Source organism: Liolophura sinensis, chromosome 9 (assembly GCF_032854445.1).
Source record: "Liolophura sinensis isolate JHLJ2023 chromosome 9, CUHK_Ljap_v2, whole genome shotgun sequence".
NCBI classification, from domain to species: domain Eukaryota; kingdom Metazoa; phylum Mollusca; class Polyplacophora; order Chitonida; family Chitonidae; genus Liolophura; species Liolophura sinensis.
The window spans coordinates 9,559,628-9,579,575 of record NC_088303.1 but is presented as its reverse complement, the minus strand read 5'-3'; the positions used below and the strand labels follow the sequence as shown (position 1 = coordinate 9,579,575).

At 38.3% G+C, this 19,948-nt stretch overlaps 2 protein-coding genes across 8 annotated transcripts in view; one reads left to right on the top strand and one right to left on the bottom strand.

Moving 5' to 3' along the window:
* The window catches only part of LOC135474798 (cyclin N-terminal domain-containing protein 1-like), a 33,360-nt gene extending 23,873 nt beyond the window's left edge, over positions 1-9,487 (bottom strand). The window contains exons 1-7 of one of the 3 annotated variants that reach the window (XM_064754395.1): positions 9,218-9,487; positions 8,331-8,413; positions 7,957-8,133; positions 5,692-5,795; positions 3,825-3,990; positions 3,279-3,441; positions 1,428-1,572 (exon numbers count right to left, since the gene is read on the bottom strand). In XM_064754395.1, coding sequence (XP_064610465.1) covers positions 1,428-1,572; positions 3,279-3,441; positions 3,825-3,990; positions 5,692-5,795; positions 7,957-8,112 — 734 coding nt within the window. In that variant the 5' untranslated portion in view covers positions 8,113-8,133; positions 8,331-8,413; positions 9,218-9,487. The remainder of the gene's footprint in view (positions 1-1,427; positions 1,573-3,278; positions 3,442-3,824; positions 3,991-5,691; positions 5,796-7,956; positions 8,134-8,330; positions 8,414-9,217) is intronic. The other 2 variants (XM_064754394.1, XM_064754396.1) reach the window with 2 other exon arrangements.
* Positions 9,488-9,675: 188 nt separating this feature from the next.
* On the top strand, positions 9,676-19,281 carry LOC135474858 (uncharacterized). Of its 5 annotated transcripts, none has more exons than XM_064754487.1 (6): positions 9,676-9,696; positions 10,944-11,129; positions 12,103-12,413; positions 13,059-13,274; positions 13,582-13,698; positions 15,449-19,281. In XM_064754487.1, the coding sequence occupies exons 3-6, from the start codon at positions 12,183-12,185 to the stop codon at positions 15,989-15,991; spliced, it is 1,107 nt and encodes a 368-aa protein (XP_064610557.1). In that variant the 5' UTR covers positions 9,676-9,696; positions 10,944-11,129; positions 12,103-12,182; the 3' UTR covers positions 15,992-19,281. The 5 variants fall into 5 exon arrangements, with proteins under 5 accessions (XP_064610557.1, XP_064610558.1, XP_064610555.1 ...); XM_064754488.1 differs by lacking the exon at positions 9,676-9,696 and adding an exon at positions 9,807-9,822; XM_064754485.1 differs by lacking the exon at positions 9,676-9,696 and adding an exon at positions 9,966-10,237.
* Positions 19,282-19,948: the final 667 nt, after the last annotated feature.

Sequence of the window (19,948 nt, the reverse complement as noted above, 5' to 3'; positions counted from 1 at the left end):
ACCACAAAGTAAAAGTAACTGAACAATTCAATTTTTGTACCATTTTTTTTTTCTTTTTTTGTCCTACGGCTGCCAGGGGGATGAGAAGTAAGTTATGGTGTTTACTGTCTTTACCTTAACCACAAAATAAATGAATAAAGCAGTTAGTTTGTGGCTAATAAATACTGAGTAAAATGTCTAGTAAAATTTACCATTCCAAAAACATCAATTTACTTTCAACTCAAGACATGTGAGACTGAAATTCCATTGCAGCTAGTATACAGACTGAGCTGATCGCTGATTACTGTGGACGGTTTCATGAAGCTCACTTTGCTAAGTTTGCCCTTAAATACCACAACAACGTATGTTAAAGAGATATAAACTGGACTGTGTTAAAGGCTTCTTAGCACTAAACATGCTTAATGAAACCGGCCATAGAGCTGACAATTTTTGGATTTTGGTGCGAATGACATTTTCTTGCTATTTTTTCTCATAATTCTTTCAACATGGTTGCTATTATAAAAACTGGAAGTTCGAGGCCATATTTACCGTATCTCACGCATACAACGGGTATAGACCTCTCTTCACTCGGCTCAGCCTCACCTCACAAAATTCGGTATTACTGTTACATGGTAACACTGAAGCATTATTATGAGATGCTGTTACAGGATAAAAGCATGAAATGCTGGTTAATCAATGATAGATAATTAAGGCTTATACATGTACATACAGCCTTAAAATCAAGACTTCTCCATTCATGGCTGAATGCCTGTGGAAACTACACATATGGCTACAACTGCCAGCAACAATGCCAATGAAAAGACTATCATTTAAATCTTGTGATGTAATTTCCACAAAATGTCACCAAGCAGGAAACTCAATACACACGCTTAGAGATGGATACATTGCTACGAGATGTCACCTAGTCGGTCGGTAGAGCCAATCTGCTAATTTTAACATGTGGTACGTGTTACATGTATACGGAGGATAGAAAACTAATCATATAGATAGGCAAGTAGCTATTCCATGCTGCTGTGTATCAGTTTTCACTGGAATGTCACACTGTTGTCGTAACTCAAAAACTGCTTATTGTGTAAAGTATTGGTCTACATGAATATCTAAATGATGTATGCATGGTTTTAGCAAGAACAGGGTAAATGAACACACAATAACAGTAGTAAAATATGAAGAGAGATTCCTGTATGCTGTGATGCACACGTATCACTTTATTTAAATGTAATTTTGAACTTCATCTGACAATCACTTTGATGAATTGAGGGTTGTGTGTCACTGAGGTTGTGTGGGGCCTTAAATAGATTCCTAATCTATAAACCTGATTTTTGGTAAAACTTTCAATAACAAAGATTGTAAATAAAAAAAGTTAAACCATTCATGCTTTATACATGCTTTTAAGAGTGCAGTAGTGCTAGTAGAGATGCACTTATTACCTATCTGCTGGAGAGATGCTGGAGTGATGAGTGGCTGTCTGATATAGCCTGTTGAAGATCTCTTCATGCTTCATGTACACCAGGTCCAGCAGTTTAACACTCACACCATGATACACTTTCACCTCTGTCCCTGGTTCATTGTGACCTATGCAGCAGAAAGAGAAACAAAAAAATAATAAATGAATACCTACAAAAATGATATGTCTATTATATTTGTTTGATACAAATGATTTTGATTTAACCAGTGAAAGAGAAAAGGGCAAGGGTTTACAAGAAGAAGTGGTATGATAATCATGTAACTAACTGTATCACTATTGGATGATCTCACAACATTCATAACATGAATGCATGTATAAATTTGCACAATAAGAATGCTTAAAACAGTAAAAATGCATGAAGAGAATGTACTTTGGAACAAATCCTACAGACTGAATGCTCAGTCGGTTAGCGCGCTAGCGCAGCGTAATGACCCAGGAGTCTCTCACCAATGCGGTCACTGTGAGTTCAAGTCCAGCTCATGCTGGCTTCCTCTCCGGTCGTACGTGGGAAGGTCTGCCAGCCACCTGCAGATGGTCGCGAGTTTCCCCCGGGCTGTGCCCGGTTTCCTCCCACCATAATACTGGCTGCCGTCGTATAAGTGAAATATTCTTGAGTACGGCGTAAAACACCAATCAAATAAAAAAATAAATACAGACTCAATGCTATCTATATGCTTGATTGTGCTAAACTAATATTCAGCTGTTTAGTAACTAATTTAATTTGCTTTCTACATGTATCTTGAAACACATGGGCAAGTATTCTGTGAATCAACGTTAGACTAACCCAAATACCTGTATAACAATCATACCTGTACCTCTAAAAGTAACATTCTAATACAGTACTCAAGTAACTTAAATGAACTGCACAAGGGCCAAGTAAAACATAAATCCTCAGTAACAAAAAGACTGACTAACTGCTGGTTAAAGCAAAGGATCATCATTATCAAATATAGTGGCACATGGTGCAGGGGGAATAATTCTCGGAATTGGGAAAACAGCTACAGTCAAGGGGACACAACCCCATTGATTAGACCAGAAAACAAAGAGATCCCTAACACTGGGCATTACAGTTGCCCTTGCTTGAGGTGATTTCATACTTTTTCAACTTCTTTCATGATCATGCTACGATAAACATGTAATCATCTCTTAGTCTGAGCATAAAGCATGTAAAGACTCACATAATTTCAAGATTACCACTATGACTGCCAACCTTTAAGTGAAATTTCTAAAACATGGTATCAAACATCTACAAAATGCAGCACACTACATTTACAGGTATGTGATATACTGTTTAAATTTCTTGTCGTCTTTCTGAAGGCTTTCATGTAACAGCAGAGTTTGACATTAATCACATACAGTAACATGCTTTAGGAGAAATGCAATTTGCCAGGGTATGAACAGTATATTTTCCCTGCCCTTTGTTAACCACAAATTATATCATTTAATTTATTCTCCACCAAAATATAGAGAAATTTTGAATCTCCCCCAAGGCCCTGCATGTAACCCTCTCACTCCATTTTTTTTTTTTTGAGACAGGACTACCGGCAAAATAAAAGCAGAGAATTGTTAAAAATCAGGAAATTACTAAATTATTTTTAAAATTTAGTGAACTTCTATTAATTTCTCAGGAAATTAGACTTTTATTTAGTAAAAAAAATTCTGAAATCTGGATAAACCCAGAAAACTTTCATCTCTGAAAAGCATCATTCATATCACTGCCTCCTTCACTAACCTGTTGCAAAATATGACTGAGAAGAGAAAATCAACTTTGAGGGCATGATACACTCGGAGTACTTAGTTTTTAGGATCATACCTATGATTTCCAACAAGCACTCGAGGTACGTGAGAGGTGACATGACGTTCACTTTAAAGTCCAGTGTTTTCAACACCCGCAGCTCTGACTTGAGAAGACTTTCACTCGTGTACCGCTGCCCGTTGCCTGCAAGGAATCTCTGCACTCTTGCCACGGTAACAACCTTCAATCAGTTATCACAGGTGAAGATATACTTATAGATCATGTTCAAAGCAGTGATTATTATGGTCAATATGATATAATTTAATTTTCAATGCACATATTAAACTGGGATAAACCATGATACAATAAGGATGTACCATACAGGCATATGTTTTAGTTTTGGATAATTATATGCAGCTAATCAATTTCTTAAAGAGTCAAATGTATGGGAGTTGGCTAAAAAAATCCACATTTTACAAAAAAAAGAAATGTCAGAACTTAAACCTCCTAACATAAAACCACATGAAAGAGAAATTCTGCTGATTCCTTAGATGGGTGTTTATTTCTTTGGCTTGGATTTTCACTACCTTTGACAGCTCAATTAAGCCACATACATGTGCCCACCCTGTAATGTGAGGAGAGTTTACTGGCAAGCTGACAGCAGGACAGAATCCGCAAGATGAGCTGGTTTTGAACTCGTTCCATGATGCCCAACCAATCCTTCCTCTTTGTTCTGCTGGATGACTCACATACATGCTTGTACAGATCCTTAACATGCTGAATCATAAACCTGTCAACAAACACTGTTGATTAAGAACTAAAAATCAAATGTCACTGATGTGCAATGTGCACAATTACTTTTTTTCAATTCAATATGTTTGTCGTCTAGATGGCTTTCCACTCAATAACCGTCTGGGTGAACACTACACACTTTACATCACACAACCTAAATCCTATGGTATTGTGCATGTAAATCATATTAAAAACATTTTAAAACAGTGTTGATCATGTTTCTGAAGCAGGAGAATTGATGAGTTACTTTGACTGATGGACTTTTTTCTCTCCACATTGTAGCAGAAATCATAGAATATTAGTTAAACCAAGACAGAATAGATGTTTCTGATAACCTGGTTAACATCACAATGAGCTTATAGCCACAGTAACATGCTGGCCAGTGGTACTGTGTACAGTCAATGACATCCTAATTAAATACATGAGTCATGGATGAGATGTGTGACCAATATGTGAAAACAATCCTGGTACATAAAATTGATTTAATACATCAAGTAGAATATAAAATTACAAATAATAAAAATTGTCACCTCAGAACCAGTTTTTGAGCGATAGGTTAAAATGATTACCCACGAGACGTGAGTTATCATTTCAACTTTCATGAGAAAAATATTTATGATACTCAGCCTTGCTATACTCTATTTATTATCTATACTTTGACAATATCATGATTTTGTGCATTTGAACAAGTTTTAAGCAATGTTTTTAAGCCGTAGGCCTTCACAGACTTGTGCATATAGCGTGACGTCATACAAAACTTCTTATATGACGCTGTGTCTTGTTGTGTGACGTAGGAATATTACAGTCAACTAAACTTCATCCTGTGGAGCTCGCATGGGAACATTATAAAAGAAATTGTTTCTTTACTGACGTCATGGCGTCTCAGTGTGTAACAACAAAAGTGATGTCTAACTGGGCCAGTGAGATGTCACTTTTATCAGTGAAGGTAATCCTGACACTTCACCTTTATGTAAAAACATTCTGACCTTCAGTAAAATTAATAGCTGTTGCTTCCCTGCTGACAGGCCTTGCTAGCCCTCAAAGGCCTATGTGGGCGTCATGGTTGCGGAATTAAGAAGATTGGGTTTAATTCTGGCACCACTATAAAGATTACTGTACTCCATAGGGAAGCTCATTTCATCATGCCAATTTTGGTATTTTATGTCCTCTGAAATTATGTGTAAATTAAACCAGTTATGAAATAGTGGTCTTACAAGCATAATATCTGCCATGCTGCAAAGTGGAAGAGCAATATTCAGGCCTGTACATCCACTCCATACTTAACCTTCAGCAAATTCTGAAGATTATGGACTTCACTTACATCTTGTTTACACAAAGCAGCCAGTATCTTTCTTCCAGGCTGATTAAATGTGTGACAGTGGTCATTAACGCAAAGACTTACGTGACAAGGGAGTTGTCTGACATATTGCATCCATGATGTTCCATTTCTGGTGTAAAAACTCTAATTATTAGAATAAAAAGTCTACTTCAATAAACTACCCCTTGCTACAGTGATAGTTGACATGATTCAACATTGGCAAGAGACTGAAAAGCTCCAATTCGAGTCTGAATCTGTTTTTCTCTTGAGAGAAAATTAAGGTTTACACTATTTCAATCGCTCAGAAAAGCATCTGCTTGGTTAGACATTCCATTTCAAATTATTGAAAATAAGACAGTAAAATCTGTGTAGTACATATACCTGTTAAACAGCTCCACAGCTATGTACTTTGCATCATTTCTAAGACGTAGTTTATCACACACCAAGAATATGACCTCAGATGCATGGCCTTTCCTGAACAAAAGCTGAAATCATATCAAGTCAGACTCATGAACAAGTAAACCAACAACAATGCAATGTCTGAGCCAAAATTAGATAACTGTTTGTTTGGATAACACGATCAGTTTGTGAATTTTGGGTAGGTAGGTCAGTATACTTTTCTCTTCTGAAAAATAGGTTCTATGGTAACTAGTTCAACACGTGAATCTTATTGTAGAGATTTTTTAGGAACTCCACTAAAAACCTAATATTTAATCCTTACAGCATACATGAAAAGGAACTATAAAACAAAGACTATTTTTATATGCCAAATGAAGAAAATTATGCACTGGTATTTCTGTTTTCATGTTGTGGGTACTTTTATACCTGTTAATTACCCCTCTATATTATGCATATTTTCCCTCAATGATTGTTTTTTTTCAGAAATTACGTCATAGTTGATCGTGCTTAGGACTGAGTGAACACCCCCAAAGTACCCCGAGCCCAGTGAACCATGTCGCTACAGTGTGGGCAAGGTGACATGAGCACAGTATGGCTTCTTTGGGCCAGCTTAGCACCCTCTCTGCAACCGTACGCCTGCCCCCATTCAGCCTGTTCAGCCTGGCTGAATCGGGTGGCCCATTTGGCCAGGCCCGTTCAGTCTTTCTCCCACAAAGTTCTTTTTAAACAGGGATCATCGTTGATGTCACCACTGCAAACTACTTAATTTCCGGACTGACTGCTGGGGCCTTATGAAAACTTTACTTTGAAGCCATTTTTACCGCCCACAGTAAAAGTTGAAAAATTTGTGTGTACTGTTACATGTTATTACACATGATAATCTGCATATTAAGAAATAAAACCAAAGCGTTCCAAGTATCCTTTAATGAAACAGTGCGTTTATATCCCAAACAAGCAACTTCTTAATCCATGGCTTTTGTTTGGTTTGGTTTACAACAGATAGCTTCCCATTCAATTTGGATAACCTTGTCTGTGGAAACCAGCATAATTACATTTGACACCACTGAAGTCTGTTTCAGATTTCACATTTCAGCATTTTCAGCCCCTGTTGGATCAGTGATGTCTTAGGCCAAAATCCATCTCTCACTAGACTGGCTGTAGCTTTTAGTCAGGAAGGTTTTGAGTATCTGGCAATATGCAGAGGCTAACCCCATGCATGTTTCACTCCTCACCTATAAACTGACCACCACTGTAGAATGATGTGATGGGTAGATGTGGTATAATCTAAAAACATACATACCAATACTTTACTTATATACATTGCTCTTTGTTTCCATTAAGAATGCCCAAATAAAGAGCTTCATTAACCATAATTTAAACAATCATTTAAGCAGCTACATGTAGGAGTGGGTTAGTGCTTAGGGTTTAACCTTGAACTTAACAATTATTGAGTCATATGACGACGAAGGAGTCTTTAAAGTGCATGTACTGTATTGTACCTCTTTGTTGCAGGACGGATATCCACCACTCTTTTATCTAGTGCTGCTTCAATGAGATCACTCAATGAAGGCAAGTAAGATGACCCACCCATTATAATGGTACAGGTCAACCATTCGTTGCACTATCCCATTAACGCTGAATGCCAACCGAGAAAGCTGCAACTTCCTGTTTTAAGGTCTCAGGTGACCTGACCCAAGATTGAACCTGGATCTGCTGCCCCCGAAGTGGACGTTCTAACAAATGAACCATCAGGGCAGGTAGGTACATGTATGAGTAAAAGATTTAGTTACACTGAACAAACTCTGCTGAGATTGAAAATTATTTCTCAAGGAGGTGAGATTCTTTAAAGAAAGTTAGAAAAAGCCTGTGGGCATTTTTGGTGTATGACACAGACATGAATTACACTCAAATGGCGGCTAAGACAATCTCAACGCATTTCTTCATGGACAAGAGAATAAGGCTTTTCCTAATGGAAAATAAGTTGGTGGGAGATGGTTAATGCTTTATGGGCTATAATTGCTACAAATTCTCATCAAAGTAAAAGATTTTAAAATTTTCCTTGCCTTTTTTTTTGTAATAGACCTATAAGTTGAATGATTACACATACAGTGGAAAAAATAAAATAAAAAGTAATGTGTAAAGATAAGTCACTGACGGGTTGGGTTCCTGTTGTGGCTATACCGCTGCAGAGGCTTGTACAAAAGCAAAGTTCATATCCATTCAGTCAACATCAAACACAACACTCACTTGTCTGGGATCTGCTGAGCTGACTCTCCGACAATTCTCTTCTGACAAGACTGTCAGCCACTCCTCCAGGAGAGGGGCTGACAGTGACAATGACTTGTGGTTAAAATGTGGTTCTGGAGGAGTCCCAAATATCATGTCCTCGTTTAAATGAGGCATGACACACCTGATAAATGGTAACTGAAACAATCACAGCCTACAATAAAAACTTTTACACTGTACAAAAATCACAGAACAAAAGTACTACACCAAACAAGCATAAATTGGACTTGAATTATTAAAATAAAAGAATAAAAATATTCTGGTATACATATATAAAAAGTTGTAAAAAAATTTAAAAAAAGAATAATGTACGTAAATATATACAAATACTATACCTTACATGTATATCACAGCCCTTTCTCAGTGCCAACATATGCATAGTGCTGCCTCATTGCAAAGCCATGCATGCAGGAGCACACTGAAATTGTATTAACAGTACTAGACATTTTGATCTGTTCAAGGAAGCAAAACCCACAAAAGATTGCCAATTATGAAAAAAAAAGAAAAAAAAGTATTCAGAAACTAGCATTTTATGACACGGTGAATATAACTATCCAATATGCTACCCAAGTCTATCTATATGGTTTAAATTGTAAATATCAAAATTAGTTAAATACACTCATTGAATTGTTTAGTCTTATGTTTTGTGCACGGTATTTGCGTAGGTGTGCTGATTTTGCCTGATAAAGGGGGATAATTCACTCCCAATGAAAACTTATCTCCCCTTAAAACTGAACTGAATGAGTTTATCTGTATTGTCCAAATTTGTACATATGTACTGCCAAAGTTAGTAGCCTACTGGGTTGTTATGTACTTATAAATTTGATCCCTTAAAATCCTATTATCTTACCATGCAATATTACCAAAATGAGCAATACACAATATTTTATTTAATGGTGTTTTAACTCACTTATACTGAATGATGGTTCAGGATTAGTTTTGAATGGAACCACTGCAAGCTGTCAGCATACAAGAGTACCCTCTTAGAACAACACACAGGAAATATATGTAATGTTCAGTATAGTTTAGCATGAGAGATCTTGAAGCAAGATAAGCTCTGTCTGACACAACCCTTGCAGTTATCCTACAACTTCGACCCACATAAAGAATATTGTACTTATTCAGGATAACCCTGGACAGATTGCCCTGTATATCTTCACGGGTTTTTGGTTACTTTTCGGCTTAACATTTTCATATGACTTTAAACTTTTGTTTTGCTCACATGTTTTTTTGTTTCTCCACTCCAGGCGTGTTTTCTTGTTAAGCCTTAAGTACGGTATGCAGTGAACGGCCTGGCAACGCCAAAATTTTCACTAAAGCAGACGATCCTTCAAACCTCCTATCAAAATATACACTGCCACATGACAAATCCGATCTCTTTCGAATCGCCCGGCGATTACTGGAACGACAGCCTGCAATTCACAAGCAGTGTTAGTTGACGGATATAACTAGTACAGCTGCGTTTCACAAAAAAAGGCTCATGCAGACAGCATCAGACTTGCACGTGCTTTTCCACCGGAAGTTTATATTTGCGACGAGCAGTGACGTCACCCATGGGCGAACAGCGTGCCAGTTAGGGAGTGAAAGGTAAAGAATGTGATTTTGTTCATCATGTTTGTGTTGCTATCTGTGTTCAGAGACTTCCTCTGCATCGTCGATGACCATGAGCTCTTGAATTATCAACAGTTTCACAAACCTCGGGTTAATATCATCGTTTTAAGGGACGTACCGCCTTCAGGGACGGACATAGGGAAACACGGAGATGGTGTGTCGACCTATTAATTATATGAGAATATATTACAACAACAACATGGCCTAATGTCAAAGGTTTCTCCTTTTTGTTAGTCAGTAAGCCCCTTCTCAGGTGCTCATTGTGAAAAAAATGGTTCTTCAGTGAATGCCGCTACTTTACCACTTGATAGCAGCGTCAGCTTTCGAATTCCTGATGATATTTATTTATTCATTTGATCGGTGTTTTACGCCGTACTCAAAAATAATTCACTTATACGACAGCGGCCATCATTAGAGTGGGAGGAAACCGAACAGAGCGCGGGATCAACTCAGGGTTATCCGCAGGTTGCTGGCAGACGTTCCCCATGTCTGTAGAGGAAACCAGCATGGGCTGGACTTGAACTCACAACGGTTTCAGTTGTGAGATGCTCTTGGGTCATTGTGCCACGCTGGAACACTAACCACCTAGGCCAGGAAAGCCTCATTACTGATGATATATGACAGTCAGACCGTATGTTTGCTTACTATTTTTAATCATATCACAATGGTATTTACATAAATCATGTTGCTCATAGGTGCAAACTGAGTACTTCGCCAAGAGCTGCGGTGCCATATCAACTATCCCTGAATGACTGTGTTTTCATATTTGAAGTGGCACTCACATGGCTTGCTACCATTCACCCCTGGAGGGTATTTAGCATTAAACGTTCGGGAAAAGATTTGGTGACTAACCCAGACTACCAGACTTAATAAAATCTTGAGTAATTGATCATCCAGAAATTAAATATCCTTACATATTTATTTAAAGAGCTACTTTAGTGTCCAGACTTGTTCATCTTAAAAGCAAAGTTAAATGATAAGGATGAAGACAGATAGACTTACTTTTTTATATTGTGAAAAACGCATTGTATTACAGTTGCTGTTACTAGTTTGGGAGGATAACACGGAAACAACAGTTTTGTGTCATTTCCAGTTTTGCCTGGTGTGACATCGTGCATATCATTTGACCTCACCTTCACTGACGTATAGCTGCAAATGACGTCTTACTTTCAAACGTGCATGGCGTCATTCCAACATAGTTGCCTAACTCAATGTCATATCAGCCTGATTTATCATCACATAAGGAATATTTTGACGTCACATATTTTACGGAAACTGCCAAGATTTTTTATATACATCATCCGGGGTGCTGAACAACACATTCTTCCCATTTTCAGTCACGAGGTCCAGGAGCCAGGATGACCACATATCCAACATGCTAACAGACATAAGACAGTAGCCAATTTGGAACTTCAGGTCAACAGACAATGAACTTGATGAAATATGGATAGATCTTTACCTGTGGGATGATCGACAGCTACGACCCTAAGCATTGTAAAGGAGTAATTGGACGGGATGGGGAAGTTAGTAATCAACTGTTTTCCGAAACCTTACTAAGTTTCCTACAGAGTAGAATTGGAGCAAGTCATGACCTTGCAAGCACCAGTCCAAAAAAAAAACAAAAAAACGAACACCCTCATCCATGGCTACATATTACCTTAGTTTTTAATGCCTTGACCTGCTCTAGTCATAGTGCTTTGCATTTTAAAAGGTTAGAAGGAGGAATTTGTTTTAACCCAAAGATGTTCAACCAAAAAAAAAAAAAAAAAAATCTAAATAAATTAACCAGAAAAAGTAACAGTGGAGATTGAAAAAGTGAATGTCCATATGTTGAATTAACTCTCATCATCTTTCAAACACAAGACGCTCTCAAGGCATTTCAACTGTCATTTTGTAACACTGTCACCTATGCCATCGAAATTTGCTGGTCATTAAAATCAACATTTTGCAACATAAGTAAACAGTACTGCTCAAACAACAACAGGCCAGGCAATTGTTCCTGTCCTACTTTGTGTATATCCTTTATTTGGAATGAAAGTGACGAGAGTTGTAGGGTTAGTCCTTACAAAACATGTCACTACAAGATGTCAGTGTGAAGCAACATGTAGTTTCAAAAAGTTTTGGAAATGTGTCAACGCCTTAATGTTCTTGAATGCATGAGTGCTCGGATACCAGGGTTCCTCAGGCTAAAATGTCCACTCCATCCAAGATCTGCTTCCTGAGATGAGTGTTCAGTCCATTCTTGAACAGGGAATTTTTTTCCCTTAGTCTGGGCTGTGGTGGCAAGAAAGTGTCAACATTGCTCCATTTTGTGGTCTTAATGAAGTTGTCTAGAGACCAAATGCCATATCCAGGAAATTCTACCAGTGGTTGATCACATGTTGTTTGTTTTACTTCCCAGCTGCTCCAATTTCCTGTGCCCATAAAAATGGCTGTGTATGGTGCAGGGTAAAATGAAATAAGCAAATCTAAAAAGAAAGCATTTATATTTTGCAGATTTAGCTGAAACAAGGAACATGCTTCCATGGCTAAAGGTGCTGCCAGTCTGAAAATGGTGGTTTTCATTTCACACTGAGATGCCAGTCCTGGTAATGACATCGGTTGGGGCGCACATGTGGGAACAAATGAAAACAAAGAATTTTTACGCTGCTCTGCTGTTGGTGTTTGTGTCACTGGTGGCAGTGTGGCTGGTAGTTAGTCCAGCTCCAGATTTGCATACCATCGTCTCAGATGCTCACAAAAAAATATCCAACCTGAAAAATTTACGCCCCAATCTCAAGAAGGCTCAGGAGGTTGAGGTTGACCAGGTGAGGTGATCAGCACTCAAATACACAGCTCACTGTATCTTCATAGAGTGTAATCTTAGTGGTGAAATGACATTAGGATCAAACAGTGGACATTTTGTGATTATAAATGTAAAAATGAACATCATGATACAAGGAAGATGAACAGTTTCATATTTTTATATTAAAACTATCAGAAAATTCAGAATTAAAGCTGCTACGGAGTCAACTAATATTGTGAACGATATTGATAGTATAACATATAGAAAGAGAAACTATTTCATTCTATGCTTAGTTTTGGGGTTTGTTTTTTCATTTCTTTTGGATTTGACTTTATATAGTTATATGCAGTAGTGGTGTATAACTACTACTAAATATTAAGAGTACGTTGTAAGGATTGATTTTGAAGAGATCATTTTTATGCCTGATATGATCAAGGCAAGGACTGTTCCTGTGATATAGAGGTCTTTATTTTGCTGGTTCCTTCCTCTAGATGCAGAGGTATTACTATGATGTACCATATCCCCCTACATGGCGGATGTACTCGGAAAGAAAATTCTTCAGAATTTGTACAGCCTAGTACATGTAAACTTTAACAATTTGATTTATAAATGCAGTATATTTCCAGGTATTACAAATAAACATGCATTCCTGCATTTGTATTTCCAGGTCTACCTTCACCTTTTAGGATTCACAAAAAATCCTGTGCTTTTTCCCAACAAAGTGTTCAGGGCCACTGATGAGCAGCTACCTGTGATCAGTAGCAGTATTGCTTCAGGGGAGATAACCCAAGCTATTCATCTGCTGAAGACAGCTCACAGATTTTTGCCTTCTAAACTTGTCCTCTTCTTTGACCTTGGACTTGACTACAGCGACCTTTCTTTGGTAATTACAAGGTTTACAGTATATGAACTTGAGTAATTATAATATACTGCATTGTTGGGGGGTCTTGAGAAAGTTTCAGTGTTGTAAATGATAAGATGTATGTACATCTGTGAGTAAAAATGTTGGAAAATACCCCTGTTAAGCTAAGAAGTGGAATGCATGTAGGTGAAAAATGAACCCTACATATGTGTACATGTATCATTTTATTAGAGCTTTGAAAGTTTGAGACATTTATAATGATGTAAGGCACATTAAATGAAATTAAATGTAATTTGATTATATACATTTTCATTTTTCTTGTTTTCAGTTGCGAAGTCATTGTAATTCATCCACATCGTGTATTGTGAAAAAACTGGACTTTTCCAAATTTCCCTCTCATGTAGAGTATAAATATATGAAAGCATACCGGCCCTTGTGCATACAGGTAAGTTACTGTGATATTATTGACTGCATACTAATTAACTACTTTCTCATTTTTGCATGTAAAAGACATGTTCAGGTGGAATAAAAGTAGTCTGCTGTGAATGTGAGGTCACTGAGCTAGGGCACAGAGGATGGCTTCCAGTGGTCTGATCCACAAACTGTTGACCACTGAGGTCACAACAGTATAGACTGCTTCAGTGGAGAGCACAAACCCTTGACACTGAGGTCAGAGTAATGCAGACTGCTTCACTTGAGAGCACAAAGCCTTGACCACTGAGGTCAGTGTAGTGCCGACTACTTCAGTGGAGAGCACAAAGCCTTCACCCCAGAGGTGAGTGTAATGAAAACTTCTTCAGTGGAGAGCACAAAGCCTTGACCACAGAGGTCAGAGTAACGTAAACTTCTTCAGTGGAGAGCACAAAGCCTTGACCACTGAGGTCAGAGTAATGTAGACTGCTTCAGTGGAGAGCACAAAGTCTTGACCACTGAGCTCAGAGTAATGTAAACTGCTTCAGTGGAGAGCACAAAGCCTTGACCACTGAGGTCAGTGTAATGTAAACTTCTTCAGTGAAGAGCACAAAGCCTTGACCACTGAGGTCAGTGTAGTGCCGACTACTTCAGTGGAGAGCACAAAGCCTTGACCACAGAGGTGAGTGTAATGTAAACTTCTTCAGTGGAGAGCACAAAGCCTTGACCACAGAGGTCAGAGTAATGTAAACTTCTTCAGTGGAGAGCACAAAGCCTTGACCACAGAGGTCAGAGTAATGTAAACTGCTTCAGTGGAGAGCACAAAGCCTTGACCACTGAGCTCAGAGTAATGTAAACTTCTTCAGTGGAGAGCACAAAACCTTGACCACAGAGGTGAGTGTAATGTAAACTTCTTCAGTGGAGAGCACAAAGCCTTGACCACAGAGGTCAGTGTAGTGTAAACTGCTTCAGTGGAGAGCACAAAGGCTTGACCACTGAGGTTAGTATAGTGTAGACTGCTTCAGTTTAGAGCACGAACCCTTGACCACAGAGGTGAGTGTAATGAAAACTGCTTCAGTGGACAGCACAAAGCCTTGACCATATTTCCTTCATGCACACAACTTTTTCGTCCGCTAAAACCACTTTTCTCAGTGAAATTTATGCATACAATTATTGTAAAAATGAAATCAAAAATGAATTATGAGTGTCACTAAAGATGCAAGCTTTAGGAAACTGAACAAATTATTTCTTGTCACCCTATAGTTCTCTCAGAATATTTCAAAATATTGGTCGCAGTGGTGGTTGTAAAGGTTGAAGAGTTAGGGCAAGTCCATAAATCTTGAATTCTTGAGAGAGGAATAAATGAATCAAATGAAAAAAATTAATTAAAAAGAAAATGAAATTTCATAACAACAAAGCAGATCGTTTGGATGAACTGTGGTTTAGTGGTTAAAGACACATAGCTTTCATATGATAGGACACAACAGGTGTGGGTTCATTTCACTGCTTGTGGGGCTTTTGTAACAATAAATGATTAACGACAGTCATGTGGTTGTTTGAGGTGTCTAATGTTTGTTAAGGACTACTTGTCTTTCACCAATAAGGAAAGTTTGTCATTGACTCACATGAAGTTGAAGGCTTAATCCAGTTTCCTCCCCCAATGAGTGCCATTGTGCATGTGCAATTGAAAAATGATACATATATATGAAAAAAAACTTGAGTATGTTGTTATCCAGCTATGAAATAGTAGATAAATGTAACTCTGTTCTCTCTGTTCCCAACAGACTGCTCTGAGGGAGTTTGGGTCAGTGATCTGGGTGGACTCTCACATGTATTTCATATCAGATCAGCTAAATCAGTCTTTGACTCAGGCCCAGGATGTAGGGTTGGCAGGCTGGGTGATCAGCAACCCTACATCAGCTGTAACGCATCCTAAAATGTTTGAGTACTTCAAGACTGAGCCAGATAAATATTACTTCCACCATGCTGTGGAATTGAACCATATAATTGTGTTCAACACACCGCACATCCACAAGGAACTCATGTTACCCTGGGTAAAGTGTGCACTGACTGAAGACTGTATCAACCCCACTGGGGCTCAGAACACTGGGTGTAACTACAGAAGGCGCCCATTTTTCCGCTACTCAGGGTGCCATCATTACGACATGTCAGCGCTTAATATCATCTTAGGTTTGATCTTCAACTTTAGTTCACAACAATATGCAGTAAATGATGGAGTGCGTGTTTTTGACCCCATGTATAAAATATCAGAAACGGGTGCCAGAAATATTTCTTTTATTGGCGGAGATAGATACATCGCCGAGTGATGTGATCTTCTGTACTCATGGTGTGTTCATAATGTGTTCATGGTATGTTCGAAGCGTTTATTTGCTGGGATAACTCACTTTTCTGCATTCTGAACATACCTGTGGTGGTCTGCCTACAGTCAATATGCAGTGATCCGAATGAAGCAAGAACCAGAGATGAACATATGTGTGGTTGTATTGCTACAGTCAATGTGTCTAGTGTACAGTATGACAACATGACGGAGATACCAGGGAACAGCAGCTGGAGAGATGAACATACCTGTGGTTGTCTTGCTACAGTTAGGATGTGTAGTGTATACTGTGACAACCAGAGGGAGATACCAGTGAGGCAAGCACCCAGAGAGATGAACATACCTGTGGTTGTCTTGCTACAGTTAGGATGTGTAGTGTATACTGTGACAACCTGAGGGAGATACCAGTGAGGCAAGCACCCAGAGAGATGAACATACCTGTGGTTGTCTTGCTACAGTTAGGATGTGTAGTGTATACTGTGACAAACTGAGGGAGATACCAGTGAGACAACCACCCAGAGAGATGAACATACCCGTGGTTGTCTTGCTACAGTCAGTATGTGTAGTGTAAACTATGACAACATGACGGAGATACCAGTGAACAGCACCTGGAGAGATGAACATACCTGTGGTTGTCTTGCTACAGTCAGGATGTGTAGTGTACACTGTGACAACCTGAGGGAGATAGCAGTGAGACAAGCACCTGGAGAGATGAACATACCTGTGGTTGTCTTGCTACAGTCAGGATGTGTAGTGTACACCGTGACAACCTGAGGGAGATAGCAGTGAGACAAGCACCTGGAGAGATGAACATACCTGTGGTTGTCTTGCTACAGTCAGTATGTGTAGTGTACACTGTGACAAGCTGAGGGAGATAGCAGTGAGACAAGCACCTGGAGAGATGAACATACCTGTGGTTCTCTTGCTACAGTCAGTATGTGAGGTGTACACTGTGACAACCTGAGGGAGATAGCAGTGAGACATGCGTGTACGTAATGATACCTGGAGGGAGTTCTGGAAGAAACTTTGTCGAGGAGCAAAGCAGACTCAAGTGGATGGAACTTTGGATGAACATTTTTCCCAGTGAGATGAACGTGTGTGATCTATCCCAGGTGTGACAAAGTGTTTGTGCAGTACAACATTTTGATGTCTTGGGAAAGGTTGGGTGAAAATCTGGCCAGCTGTATTTGGTATGTGTACTCCGATTTGTGTAAACTCTGTCCATGAACTACAGTGTGGCAATGAACACATATATTAATTTCTGTAAAAGCAAATGGACAATGTGTTCTTGGATCAGCTGAAATGGCTGATCACTTGAGCAATAGTGATACTTTTGGAACAGTGTTTGTTAGCAATTTGGCTATGTTAAAATGAGGGCCTTGCCCACAAGTGAAAGTAATCACAGTTTGGGTAGGAATCACAGTTTTGTCTAGGAATCACAGTTTGGGTAGGAATCACAGTTTTGTCTAGGAATCACAGTTTGGGTAGGAATCACAGTTTTGTCTAGGAATCACAGTTTTGTCTGTTTATGACCTTATTACTTATAGGAGGGATTGATAAGGAAGCTTTAAATCTTGACTGACTACATATACCTGCCTGACTTCCTTCTAGTGATCAAAATTAGAACAAAAACGGAGACCAGGTCAGGGTGACAGGCTATACCTAAGAGGTAGATGACAGAAATTTTAGTTCATTTCTGGAGCATTTTTTTCTTACAAGAGTTAATATCTAGGTCATATATTGTGCTTCAAATTTTGTTACTTTTCCCTTTCAAAGAAGAAAAAGTAAGAAACATTTTTTTGAGTTGCAATAGGAAGCTCAGCAAACACATTCCCTAGGTCACCTGAACTTTGTGCTTCTTATGAGTTGGTGTTAGTGACGTAGTGGGAGAATAGAGGGGTTAGGTCTGTTGGATAAGAGTGCATGTAAATTATTTAATTTATTGGTATGAGTTAAATTCACTGGTGCAAGTTAGTTTGTTAATGGCAGCTAGTTTGTTGCCAGTATGTAATGATTTGTTCCCAGTACCAGCTGATTTGTAGCCAGTAAAAGTTGATTTGTTCATATGGTGGGAGTAGGATGAATTTCAGGTTTCTCAACAAGTATGATTTCTGTTTTCTAGACCTGTGAGATGCCAGGTTAGGCAGGCTCAGATGGGTTGCATGTGTGTACCAGGAAATATGTTCTGGATGTCTACATGTTCGTGATGAAGGGGGATATATGGTTTCATCTTTAGTCTGCTGAAATTCCTCCAGCAATACATTTGTATATTAGGTCATCATTAAAAATATTTTCATCGAGGGCAACTCAACCGACTGTCCAAAACAGGGTCATATTTTGATGTTTTTAGCTGGCCTTTGGTAGAATTTCTTCTTTTTTTTTCTTTTTTCTTTCAGTGTTAATTTCTTTAAAATTCTTTAAAATCTTTTCACTAGCCAGGATAAAGAAAATAAATTTCCCTACTGGCCTATCCGATTTTTTCTGTTAGATTTGCATTTTTCCTACTCTCATAAATGTGAAATGTTCTTTTAATAGTAAATATAAATGTATTTCATTAAACATCAGTGAACGAAGAACTCTGCTTCTATGCCACCTACAGGTGTAAGTATTCACTAGTGGAGTACTCAGCCAAATTTACTCCATGTACACTAAAGGGCATGCTGACAGATATGAATTTCTTCTACTATGACAAGGATTACAATGTACATTTCATATACAACACAAATGTATACATATCTGGGAAGTGAATGTGACGAAAGAGTCAAGAATGCTTTGGAATGCATTGTTTGTCTTTTGGGGATACAAAATAAACGTTAAATTATTTGCATGTGTATTTTCATGTCTAAGATGTATTTAGCTTTGCACAACTTTATGACACATGTTGAAGAAAAGTATTAACGCCATGTTTTGAAGGCCAATCTGCGGATAGTCTTGGGTTTCCCCCCACCATAATGCTGGCCGCTGCCATGGAAGTGAAATATTCTTGAATACCGCACAAAACACCAATCAAAATAAATAAATGAATCTTTTGCAGGTGTAGTTGGAGTAAAGATAATCTTATATTTACTGCACGCTGCACTGGTATGCAGTCAGGTAGTCGGTGAGCACGCTTCTGAATCAATTCACAGGGAAATCCATGTAGGAGGACTTGTATGTGGTAAATGAACTGTCATGAAATATACATTCTTGATTTTCCTGCATATTTTGCTGATTACTTTGTGATACATCAGGCTGTACATACAAATGTAATATCTAATAACATCACTAGGTAATAAACATCATCAGATGAAATCTTTTATTTTTCCATTAGATTCATTGTGTATATAGAGGATATACAATTCGTGACCATTATATCAATAAGTTTCATTACGCCACGAGTTTAATAAATTGGATATAATCGGTCACGAATTGAATATACTATTCATCCCATCATTTATTTTGATACGGTTGGGACCGTATCACACATTTCACGTGCTCCACTTACCACTACACCGCTAACAGTACGGGGTATTTTGTAGTGGTACGTGGCGCAAACATTTCACTAAAAAAATGAGGAAATCTGTGATTTCTGTGAACAGAAAACATAACAGTCCATTAGTGTGCGATAAGATGACAAGCCTTATTTTTTTTTTCTCAAAAATATCAGCGTTCATAGCCTCACTGCTCATTTATTGAATAAATGTTTGAGGGTTAACGTCGTCCTTAATATTCATATGACGATGACTCATTTGTCGAAATATTTATCTCCAAAATTGACTTAAATCTGGGTGATATTTCAAAAATCATACTGAACGAAATATAACAGAAGGTAAGTTTGTAGGTGTTTAATTTCGCGAAAATCTGATACCGAGGCATGCTGCTGTCGATGACGGTTGAACCTGTGTTTGTGAATATTGCTTTGTTTTAGGCGTACGGCGTCAAGCGCTTCATTCCCTTTCACCAACTT

Bases quoted from the DNA above. Each gene is read 5' to 3' on its own strand.
- LOC135474858 (XM_064754487.1), top strand. From the start codon at position 12,183: ATGCCAGTCCTGGTAATGACATCGGTTGGGGCGCACATGTGGGAACAA. The intron at 13,275-13,581 runs GTAATTACAAGG...TCTTGTTTTCAG, and splicing joins ACTACAGCGACCTTTCTTTG to TTGCGAAGTCATTGTAATTC. The intron at 13,699-15,448 runs GTAAGTTACTGT...TGTTCCCAACAG, and splicing joins ACCGGCCCTTGTGCATACAG to ACTGCTCTGAGGGAGTTTGG.